Source organism: Glossina fuscipes, unplaced genomic scaffold (genome assembly GCF_014805625.2).
Source record: "Glossina fuscipes isolate IAEA_lab_2018 unplaced genomic scaffold, Yale_Gfus_2 0, whole genome shotgun sequence".
NCBI classification, from domain to species: domain Eukaryota; kingdom Metazoa; phylum Arthropoda; class Insecta; order Diptera; family Glossinidae; genus Glossina; species Glossina fuscipes.
This window is the reverse complement of record NW_023998414.1, coordinates 41,896,930-41,908,967: the sequence shown is the minus strand read 5'-3', so window position 1 is coordinate 41,908,967 and position 12,038 is coordinate 41,896,930. Positions and strand designations below refer to the sequence as shown.

The 12,038-nt window shown below is 31.6% G+C and overlaps 2 protein-coding genes across 2 annotated transcripts; both read left to right on the top strand.

Annotated features, from left to right (window-relative positions):
* The first annotated feature begins 7,003 nt into the window (after window positions 1-7,003).
* LOC119644773 (galactosylgalactosylxylosylprotein 3-beta-glucuronosyltransferase I) lies at window positions 7,004-8,509 on the top strand. Its single transcript, XM_038044503.1, has 3 exons — window positions 7,004-7,225; window positions 7,612-7,723; window positions 7,781-8,509. Exons 1-3 carry the CDS (start codon window positions 7,018-7,020, stop codon window positions 8,490-8,492), a joined length of 1,032 nt encoding a protein of 343 aa, XP_037900431.1. The 5' UTR covers window positions 7,004-7,017; the 3' UTR covers window positions 8,493-8,509.
* A 1,450-nt stretch (window positions 8,510-9,959) lies between these two features.
* Window positions 9,960-11,333, top strand: LOC119644774 (farnesol dehydrogenase-like). The gene is made up of 2 exons (XM_038044504.1): window positions 9,960-10,592; window positions 11,030-11,333. The coding sequence occupies exons 1-2, from the start codon at window positions 10,011-10,013 to the stop codon at window positions 11,225-11,227; spliced, it is 780 nt and encodes a 259-aa protein (XP_037900432.1). The 5' UTR covers window positions 9,960-10,010; the 3' UTR covers window positions 11,228-11,333.
* Window positions 11,334-12,038: the final 705 nt, after the last annotated feature.

Below are 12,038 nucleotides of genomic sequence, written 5' to 3'. Positions count from 1 at the left end.
AGCTTTTACACACCCAAACCCAAAACCCCTTAATTATTTAAATATACAAAAAAATTGGAAATATTTCAATAATTGCGGGTAAGACCGGCAAATTCGGACGTCGCTCGTAAATACCTTTTTCACTCACTTTTCAAATTGAAATAGTATTTCCACACTTTGGACCAGTATTTGCTTACAGACATACCTACAATCTAATATTTGTTATAAGCTTATCGAACTCCTTCCCAAACTTGATCTACGGTCCGGAATTAGATATATGTATATAGATAAAGTTTCATCTTTCTATTTATATTTTCGAGATAATAGATAATATGAAGGGGAACGAAGGGATCTGGCTCTGGGTTTGGTTCTGGCTCTGGGTGTTATCAACGAAACAACAAATGTCCTATTATTTCTGCTTTCTGATAATTATGAATACATAAAATATGTTATTAGCAGGAATATTTTCGCAAGACATAACCTCATTTTACTACATGATATCTTTTGAAAATTCGACAAAACCCTCCAAATTCTTTTCAATTTAATTTTAATCGGTTTGTAACACCTAAATACAGAGCTCGTCTATATATTTTATATTCTCAGTCTGAGGACTTGCCTCGTGTTAGAACACGTGAATTAAAAGAAATGAAGAAAACAACCAAACCTGGAGTGAATTACTTTTCTTTTTTACTTTAATTTTACAAATCAAATTTGACAAGACACTGAACTCGGCCTCAGATATGCTTACAACCACTGAAATCGCTGAAAACATTCTAAATTTCATAATATTTTTACAAAGTAAAGAAAAGTACATCGATTTGAAACTAGAAAAATAAAAAAATAAAAGGCCACCAACATGTCCACGATTAAGAAGACATTATACAATTGGTTCTGCATTTGCTAAAGATGATGGATAACTAACCCTTGCATAAAAAACTCCTCTTATATTTCGTTTTAATTCGCTCATTTATTTTTCAATTTATAGAGGGATGCATAGAGTATGGATCGATTCCATTCATTTTATGGCCTTAGAACACACATAGCTGCATAGTGCATAAACGTTGAAATATCATTTGCTCTGAGTATGCATTTTTTCAGCAAAAAGAAGAAGAAGTAGAGTTCTCTCTTCTTTGACTTGGTAGTATTACGAACGAGAGAGAGAGAGAGACACGTCTATGTTATATGCTCCGTGACACCCCGACTTTTCTATTTTTCTGATTTCAATATACTCTTTTAGCGACCATGGATTAATGATAATTTTGCAAAAAAAAAAAAAACAAATTTTCGAAATTTTACATTAGTATAATAAATTTATATTTTTAGAATGTAAGCTAAAACTTTACACATGCATTTGAAAGTCTAATTATGATTCTAAAACAAACAAAAAAAAAAACAAAAACATCTTTTTATAAAAGATAAATATGGAACCATTTCGATATATAGCCAGAGTATTAATAATCAAATTAAAATTGATAAAAAAAAAAAGAAAAGAAACGCCGCAAGCCGTGAAAATCTTTTCCGTGTTTTCCTTTTCACAAATTTTTAACAACAAATACAATTCATTTCATCAAATAATAAAATAAAGTTTAACTCAGTTCGATAAAGTTTGGGGAACTTTTCACTGATTCAGAATTTACATGAAAAATTGTCGAAATTTCGAAATTTTGTTTCCTATCTCGAATACAGAAAGAGAGAGAGAAAAAGAGATAAAGAGAGAGGGAGAGAGGGAGAGAGGGAGAGAGAAAGAAAGAGGTTAATCATATGGCGAAACAAAGGCATAGCCCTTCCTTAGTAGCTTAGCAAACCGATAACTGACAAAGTAAATGCGATGGTATATAACGGACAACGACCCTAACGTTTTCTTTAACTTTATTGCGTAAAATAATACCTGCTATGAGAGGCTTTCCTTGAAGTCCAATTATCACTTATTTTACATATTGAAAATATCTGTGTAAAAAAACAACGCAAAAGGTGCAAGTACAGCCCAATGGTAAAGGAAGCAGAAAAAAAATAAGAAGAAGAAAATTGTCTGCTGCTTTAAAACGGACTATATAAGCCAGATAAGGTCGGGCAACTATTGTACGCTTTTCCTCTTTTTCATAGGATATAATTTCCGGAAATATAAAAACAGCAAATCTTCTCCTTTCGGCAAACCAAATGAACATCCAAACTTCACTTCACTTCACTTCACTCACTCACTCACTCACTCACTCACTCACAAATTTCTATTATTTCATAATTTGTGTTTATGCACAGTTTCGCGTCGAAATTCTGCCAGATATTGTTTGCACTTGTTCTCTGCCCGCGTATTTGTCAAACCGACTCAGGCCCTGGTAGGTAGGTAGGTAGGTAGGTAGGTAGGCGCAGATAGATGTGTGCCTCAATTTCAGATTTTGTCCGTAGTGCCATGGAACATGTGCAGTAATGCTCCGAGTGACGAGAGTGTTCTCTACACACTAGATGCTTTTGAACCTTCGCCGTAAAGTCGACTATGTCCTGCGCGTATGTGTGGGTACCCTTAGAAAGGACGTATTCAACAAAGATAAACCAGATTTGTTTGTTCATGGAGCCACTAGTTTTTGTAACATTGTGATCCGCACGTCATTCCCCGTTCTTCAACTACGTACTGCGTAGCAGTCTTTCCCCCCTCCCTAGATGCTTCCACTCATTCGTCTACCTGTAATTCATCCCGACGACGATCGGGTTAACGTGTATTGACAGCGACATCCCCCTGGGTCACTGCTCAAATGCATGAAAACGAACATTTGCGTTTTTATTGTTCATCACTGTGCTTTCATGCTTTCATCCATAGGGAAGATAGAACCTAGTGGGTGACGGAAAAAGGAAATCTCTCTTTCTTCAGAAACTTCTTCGTATTATTTTTCTTATCCTTTCTTTATGATCTTTGGAACATTGGTTTTGGTGTTAAGAAGAAAAAACAAAAAAATTAATCTATACAATAATCTAAAAATTAAGTGTAAACCGTGGCTTATAAAACAATTTTAATGAAATGAAGAGGAAAGAAGAAGTGATGAAAATAATGCTCAATAATACTTAAATACTTAAATGCTAATCAAGAGATTTATATAAAATTTAAAATAAATAAAAGTAAATGAATTAAGAAAATTCTCGACCATGACTTGTAACCAAATTAATAATAAAATTAATTTTTTTTTTTTTTTTTTGATTTGTAATCAAAAAAACATCAACCACCGCAACAAAATGCTTACTTTTGATATTTAAATTTTTTTATTTTGTTATTATTAAGTTTCTTAAGGTAAATGAAATAAAGAATATTACTTATATATGTGTGTATGTATGTATGTATGTATGTATGTATGTATGTCTTAAAATTATTATATACTATTTATATACATATACAACACTTACACAAATAATAATAAAAAAAATATATATTAATGAAAATTGAAAATAAATGTAAATCTTTAAATAAAATATCAATAAATTAGTGACTAAGTCATTATTTAATAACAATAATAATAATAATAATACCTCTAATAATACATCCCCGAGTCATTATACAATTACTATTTCACTTATTTTAATTTCATTTTTTCATCGCTGGTATTATACTGTTTTGCCTAAGAACCAAATAAGCGCCTTTTCATGAGCTTTCTTTTTTCTTTAAACATATTATATACAACAACAAATATATGATAGACACAAGATAAGGAATAAATAAATTTCGCCTATAGGCGATTTCAACTACCCGTCATTGAGCGTGATAGGAACTACTAATGACGTTTATGATGTGACATCTGAGACGGATATCTGCCAGAATACGATTAATTAAAAAAAAAAAAAATTATTTCTGATATTCCATATACCCAATAAGCAATTTTAACTTGAACACAGTATTATGAAGTATGTGAGTATTAGATTTCCAAACTAAGGCCAGCTATTAGCGCAAAAAATGCCTTTTGCTAAATGACATGACTTTTTATATTTCTTAGGCCATCATTACAGAATCAAACAAAAATTCGCACAAGAAATCCATTTTTGACGTTTAATTGAGAAAATCGTTCCGCAGAGATAATTCCACAAAAGCCATTGCTTAACAAGATTAAAATAATTAACCATCCATCCATCGTCATTATTATTAGTGACTGGTATTGGCTATTAATAGGTCTTATAACCTTACTTATATAACATATGAGAGAAGCAAAGATCTCGAAAAGAGGCGCATCCGATTGCTTTGGCAAGACCTGATGATGTTTAATCAGTTAACTGTGTACGACGAATATATACGTCATGAAAAAAAAGTACAAAATGTTTTATTATGATCACTATATATATATATATCATGGTACTTATAAAATTTCATTATTACGAAGGTGCATTCATCATAATAATATTTTTAGAATGTGCTTATGTCATTTTGTCAACTTATTATTACACATTACATACACTCTGGCTGTCATCATTTTCTAAAGAGTTCCGCACAGTTAAACGTCAAAAAGTTTTCCTTCATCCTTCCGTTTTTTACAAGTCTTCGGAACACCTTCAACTTCTCTCTCTTCTTCAAAACTCACTTAAACATATCGCTCAAACTATCGAGATGCTTGATATGTTCGGATTGTAGAATTCTATTTGCATAACACTGACTTAAATTAAAATATATATAAATTCAAACTAAACCATTTATTTTCACTCATCAAAATAATCAAATCTTAATCGAGTCTTCAATTAAATTTTCCTTCCGAACTTAACGATGACTTTAAGCAACGGATAGACAGATAAATCCATTTGAAATCAATACGAATAAATAAATAAAAATTAAAGTTCATATGAGAAATTTCGTTTGCATTTCACAAAGGTAATCGTTATATTCCCTTGATCCGATGATGGGTACAAGAATGCAATCATGTACAAAGTTCCATATAAAAAATAATGCTGCAAGAGTTTATTTTAAAAACAAGAAAAAAAAAAATTATTGCATATACATATATATATATATATATATAATATTAATAAGATGCAAAAATCTTTTGGCGAATTTATAAAAAAAAAAAAAATATTAAGAGAAAAATTCGATAATACAGACAATTGCATTTATTGAATAAATTCATATAATAAAAATATATTTGTTTTAATTTAAGATGGAAAATGAAAAAGAAAGCATAATTAATTACGAAAAAAAAAAAAAAAAAAAAATTACACAATATATTAATTAATAATAAACTTTCTATTAAAACGATGTTTCAAGACGAAGCAAAAAAAAAACAAAAGAATTAATTATTTAAGAACAAATATTTAAGCAAAGAATATATTATTAAATGATGATGATTTCAAAAGTTCAAATGAAAAGATAAAAACTTGTGAAAAAGCAAATAAATGATGAGTATGTACAGAAAACTAATAATCGTTTAGTGTCTTGAATTTTTGTTTTAATCTCTTCAGTGCTCTTATAAAAATATCTTCGAAACCGTTTGGTATTTTTTGTTGCATCTCTTCATTTTTTCAAATCGTTTTGAATACATTCTTTCGCAGAGACCAATGAAGTCTATAGCTTAAAGACCAATGAAGTCTATAGCTTGGGTATTTTATATATATCATTATAATATTAATCGCATAGAATTTTCTCATTTCGGAAACATTTGTATTGAATGAGCCCTTTCAGCAATAAATGGCATATGGAACAGTTCCTTATACAATATATATATATATATATATATATATATATATATATCAAAATATACTGGGTAAATATATGGTGAAATATAAATATGATGTTACATCAGCCATTTTAAGAGCAAGGGCATGGCTTTTTGATGAATACGTTATTGTTTCTTGCGTAGCGAAGTATAGCACGTCGACGTTGCTTCATATCTACGTCATTTTCAAAAATACGTACACTTCCATCCGAATCCGAACATTCTTGCTTAACTCTGAGTGGTCGCCGTGCAAGGGTGTATTAAGCTTGCGCGGATGTATGCAACATTCAGAATGACTTGAGAGATAGACTCATCTTTTATTAAACTGATCTATGTTTATCTGTCCATCTGTCTGACTATTCTCTTTTCTCCTTAAATGATTTATATTTATTTTCGAATTTTGATCGAAAGACGAACGCTACTGAGAGATAGACTCATTTTTTATTAAATTGATCTATGCTTGTCTGTCTGCCCGTCCGGTTATTCGTCTTATTCCTCAATACCTATTTTGTCCATTTCAAAGTAATCCCTCTTAGATATGATACAATTTTATATACTTATATCTATATCATAGCGCATATTCACTTAAAAGCACAGACTACTTTTGGTTCGTAAGTATTTGATACCGTATGAAATCGTATCAAAAAATCTGACATATAATGAGAATAAAACAGCAAGCAATTAAATGGCTGCTAATTAGCAGTGCTAACGCTGTTATTTAGAAGAGAACCTTGAAATGCTCCAAAGTTTTTATTAGCTTCTTTTTAAGAAAGATGTTGGCGTATCTTATCTCCGATATAATGCTTTTATATCGTAAAACGCATAAAGTTTTCGTTTTGCATAAAAGCTGTAGGTTTGTGTCTTTTCCGAAACAACAAGTGGATGTCTTTGGTAAATAACACCTCTAGGCGCCATGTAGAGAATTTGACTAACAAATATACGGTCCCTTATGATTCATACAATTGGTGGCGACAATTGCTTAAATTATAGCGTTGCCACTAAATTCTAATTTTCAATGTTTTGAAACCCTACTTTTTATATACATATGTAATTCACAATAGCGCCAATTACGTAAATCTGTACAAGAAGTAAATGGAGGAAACTAAGTAATAGACACAAATGAAAAGAGGTTCAAAACTATAAATTCTTTGTAAAACAGAAGCTATCTTTAATATATAAATATATATATATATATATATATATATATAAATTTATATATACAGTTTCGTTTGAATTCCCTAAAGCGATAAAATAAACCGTTTACATACATAATATAAGTAAACTGTAACTTAAAAAGCTTCTCTGCAATTATCTTTTAGCCAATACGATTGAATCGGCAACCCTGTCTTTGAAAGCGTAGCGCATGAAAATCATTTCCAACTTATGTTGTTTACGAGAAATATTTTTTATACAAATTTATGCTGTTAGAAATTTTGTAAAGAAGAAATCATATCGCGGAACAAAAATGTCGGAAATGCGTATACGACCGCGTCAAGTGTTAATTTTAATCATCGTCTTCCTGGTCGTTTTACTAATGGTTCATCGCAATTGCAAATCCACCTACGTTACAGGTCATTATTGCAAAAAATTCAACCAATCGAAACGATGGAGTGTACCCTCATGGAACGTGCCTCTTTGGAACGTACCTATATGGAACGTACCTCTACGGGACGTATCTTTGTGGATAAATTCGATAAGAACTTAAAATTTTGAAGAATTTAACTTTAAACAATCATTATAATTTGACATATAAGCTACAAATGTATTGGCTTAGTCCATCTCCACTCAACAAACCAAAAAAAAAAAAAAAAAAATCATTGTAATTATACAGTAATTTGAATTGAAACAATTGCTTTGCGTAATATTTAAAAATATGCTCTAAATAACCACCGAAGTATTCGATTCATTCGATTCATAATCCATCTGAGAAATTAAAAATTTTTTTTAATATTTTTAGGACCCGAATATTTGCAAGCTATGTACGCAAAGCAGCAAAATGAAGAATTGCCGAAAATTTATGCCATAACACCTACCTACGCCCGGCCGCAACAAAAGGCTGAATTGACAAGGTAAATTGCAGAATCAATAACATAATAAGATTAACTTTTATTCGATTTTACCTGCAGACTGTCTCATATATTTATACTAGTTCCTAATTTACACTGGATTATAGTGGAAGATTCCAATAATTCAACTCAACTTGTAAGAAATTTATTAGAAAAATCAGGTTTAACGCAACGGTCCTCTATGTTGCACATAAAAACACCAGCTGCCTTTAAATTACAAAATAAAGATCCCAATTGGATTAAACCACGCGGCGTAGAACAACGCAATTTGGCATTAAATTGGGTGCGTACAAATGTCGATCCTGATAAGCACAGTATTGTCTATTTTATGGACGACGATAATGCTTATAGTGCGGAATTATTTGTTGAAATGAGTAAAACTAAAACGGGATGTGTCTCAGTATGGCCTGTCGGCTTAGTAGGTGGGTTAATGGTAGAGAAACCTATTTTAAATACAGATCAAACTCAAGTCATTGGTTTCAACTCTGCTTGGCGTCCGGAACGGCCATTCCCCATTGATATGGCTGCTTTTGCTATCAGCATAGATTTACTGTTTAAATTCCCTCAGGCAATATTTTCTTATGAGGTCCAACGTGGCTACCAAGAAACCGAGATATTAAGACATTTAACGACACGACAACAATTGCAACCATTAGCCAATCAATGTCGTGATGTATTGGTTTGGCATACACGAACCGAAAAGACTAAATTAACAGCCGAAGAAGCCTTAAATAAGCAAGGCAAACGTTCAGATGACGGCTTAGAAGTGTAAAAATCAAATTAACTTTCACACGAACAAATAAGGTTGTTTTACTTTACTCCCTCTCTCTTCCTCTTTGCTTTCATGCTTCAGAAGAGATCTATTAGCAAATTAATCTCCCATTTGTACATGTTTAAATTATGCCTTTTTTTCTTTTTTTTTTTTTTTAATTTAAATCATAAAAAAACATTTTTGTAATTTATTTAAATAAAAATTAGTTAGATAATAATAAAGGCAGACCTAAGTTTACCAATCATGTACATTATTATATCGTCACATATTGATCTGTGTTCAATACGAGTCGTGTCCAAATTGTGAAGCAACTGTGGAAAATTTAAACAAAATCATGCTGAGTGATGAGGCCAGTTTCAATCTATTTGTATGTACACATACGGAAAATTGTCTTCAGTCATTAATTGAGCGAGTGGCACTTTTTCGAAAATTGTTCGGATTCGATCGTTACGACACCTTTTGTGTTTGTTTACCCTGACATTGACTTTTCGCTTATGGGCCATTTTCAGCAGAACTGCATCGCCTGCCACACAGCGACTATTCAAATGAAGCTCTGTTGGGTAAAAAAATTTACACTTGTTATTAAACGATCGTATATGAATAAAAGATAATTAATAAAATAATGGATTGCAAATGTAAAAAAAAGAAGAAATAGGAATAAGATCGTGGACTATATGCCGCGAAAACCTATGTTGTGGAGAGAAGAAGAGAAAAATCTCTTTTCTAGTTAATGAAATTAGATTTAGTTATTATGTCGGCCGATGAGCGTAGGGAGCATTTCAAAGCCCAACCGGAAGTTATTAAGTTTTCAACTTTTGTAATACGCGATATTTCAAGCCCCTTCTCAATGCAATTCTGTGCAATAGAAATATCCTAATCGATGCAGGTATTTTGAAATTGAATCCCTTAATCTCAAGGGCAAAGGTGTAACTATAGCTGCCTCCGTTTTGGCAAAAATTAATTTATTTTTAAACTTAAGCCTAGTTGCTAATATTAACCTTTGTTTCGCTTTTATTGTTATTAAACTTTTTTTTATTTTTTTTTTTAACCTATTCTAACGCTTGTTAATTTTTACTTTATAAAGCTAAAGCTGAAGCTTCAACTTTTTCAAAACCAAAAAAAAAAAAAATTCAACAGACAATTTTAGAAAGTTTTGCTTATTACTATAATTAAAAACACAAATTATTTTTCTGATGATTTTTCAGTCTTCCCAAAAACAAGTTCTAAATATTCCTTTGTTTATTAATTATTTAAAGGTTTAATGACTGTTATGACTAAATATTATATTTAAAAGCTTTTCATATATAATATGTCCACTCTCTGTACTTGGAAAGTGTGCAACCGGTTAAACTTGAGTTCAATGCTTTTTTACGCTAAACAAAAAAAAATTTTTGAGCGGTTAGTTTTCCAAATAATTTTATTAAAAAATATATATATTTTAAAATAACGGACCCTTATTATTATTATAATTGAAAACAAAAGAAAAAAATCCTTCATTTTAATTAAAAAAAAATAATTATGGAACGTTGGAGTGGTAAAGTTGCTGTTGTAACTGGTGCCAGCTCAGGCATTGGTTGGTCGATTTGCAAACATCTACTAGAGAACAATATGGTTGTTATTGGTTTGGCTAAGCGACTTAAGGTTATGGAGGAATTACGTGAAGAGCTATCGAAAGCGCAAATGGATCGTTTCTTTCCTCGAGAATGTGATCTCACTTCATTACCATCACTGCGTACGGCATTCCACTGGATTGAACAGCGTTTTGCCCAACGAATGCATGTTTTAATCAATAATGCCGCCATTTTAGAATATTCGAAACTCTTGGATCCAGGAAACGACGAGGCTCTACAGCGCGTAATTGATGTTAATTTAATGGGCGCCATCTATTGCACCAAGGAAGCGTATCGTTTAATGAAAAAAGCAATGGCTTTTGGCGAAGAATGTCATATGATTAATGTTAATAGTTTATTGGGTCATGTCGTGCCAGAGCATATACCTAATCGTGGCTTCAATCTATATCCGGTTGCTAAGCATGCTTTGAGGGCCACCAATGAAGTGTTGCGAAGAGAAATGTTTGAAGACAAACTTTTGCGTATATCGGTGAGTAAACGAAATTACATTAACTTGAAATCGTTTGAAATTTCAATAATTTAAAAAATAAAAAAAAACCAAAAACCAAAAATACACAATGGAAGTAAATAAATGAAATGAGTATAAATGAGCTATATATTTATGCCCTGCAACGGCGGAATCTTTGAATAGCGCAAAATTTCATAGCGATATTTGTCACCCAATATATTGTGTATGTGGAAATGAAAGCGCAAGAACCAACAAGAAATAGATTCGCTTCAGAAATCCAAGATAATCGATTATTAATACATTCTACAGTATATCCCACTAATAAGCTTAATATGTTTCACTCTATATTTCCATATAAAAAATAAATTCGTGACAAATCCAATACCTTGTTCCTTATCATAGATTTTCCGCCTCTAAAGATAGTCACTTCAAAATTAAAAATTTTCAATTTTTTGCAGACCATTAGTCCTGGAGTTACAGCAACCGATATGAGCGCTAAGACCAATGAGCATCTGGAGAATTTAGGCGAATCGCCAGAAATTTTTGAACTTTTAAAGCCGGAAGATGTGGCCAAAGGTATTTTATTTATATTGGGCTCACCAGCTCACGTAACCATAGCGGAATTACTGATGGTACCGACGGGAGAAAAATATTAAAAATATAAACCTTTTCTTTTTTTTATCTGGCATGCAAAACATGAAAAACCATACAATTCAATCTTCTCTGATTGTAAGAAAAGAAAAAAACAGCAAATAATATAATTTCAAAATTTCTCCTACATTTAAAACATTACAAAAAAAAAAGAATTTAAGAATAAAAAATCAAAATTTCTCTTATAAGTCGCCTTTTAACACAAAATTTCGTTACACGAAACAAATTTTATCTCAAAATGATGAACTCAATGAGATGCTTTCATTTTATCAGCCTCGACTATTGGAAGGATAAGTGTGTAATGCTTGTAATGAGTCATAATAAATGCGGCCTTCCTTTAGTGCGTGGCTTTCTCGGCTTGGGTATGTATGTAATTGCTGTCTCTCGTTACAAAAATCAATCGGAATATATGCGTGGCTTACTAAGTGAACGTGAATCTCAACGTTTCATAACAAGAGAAGTTGATCTACATTCTGTCCTAAATATACAACATCTGCTTAAAGAATTAGTTGTAACGGTGGAAACGGTCCATTTACTTATTATGTTAATACCAAAAATATCGATGCAAGAGAGTAACGTATTATTTGAACCTGGAAATGAATCAATTTTACAGTCCGTAATGGAAATTGACGATCTATCCACGGACGCTTTTATTTCATTCGCTAAAAGAATTCTTCTGCATAATAATCCTGTTTGGGTTATATGTTTCAACCATAAGCAAGCCAGTTTGGTATGGGAATATTTACAAAATCTTATAAAATTGGGCGAAGGTGCAGAACGTGAAATCGAAGTCCACTTAAAACGTGACCAGAAGAT

What these genes read in the sequence shown, in the direction of transcription:
- LOC119644773 (XM_038044503.1), top strand. Translation starts at nt 7,018, where the DNA reads ATGAAAATCATTTCCAACTTATGTTGTTTACGAGAAATATTTTTTATA. An exon ending in CAAATCCACCTACGTTACAG is followed by an intron (nt 7,226 to 7,611) that starts GTCATTATTGCA and finishes TAATATTTTTAG; the next exon opens with GACCCGAATATTTGCAAGCT. An exon ending in CAAAAGGCTGAATTGACAAG is followed by an intron (nt 7,724 to 7,780) that starts GTAAATTGCAGA and finishes TTTTACCTGCAG; the next exon opens with ACTGTCTCATATATTTATAC.
- LOC119644774 (XM_038044504.1), top strand. Translation starts at nt 10,011, where the DNA reads ATGGAACGTTGGAGTGGTAAAGTTGCTGTTGTAACTGGTGCCAGCTCA. An exon ending in ACAAACTTTTGCGTATATCG is followed by an intron (nt 10,593 to 11,029) that starts GTGAGTAAACGA and finishes AATTTTTTGCAG; the next exon opens with ACCATTAGTCCTGGAGTTAC.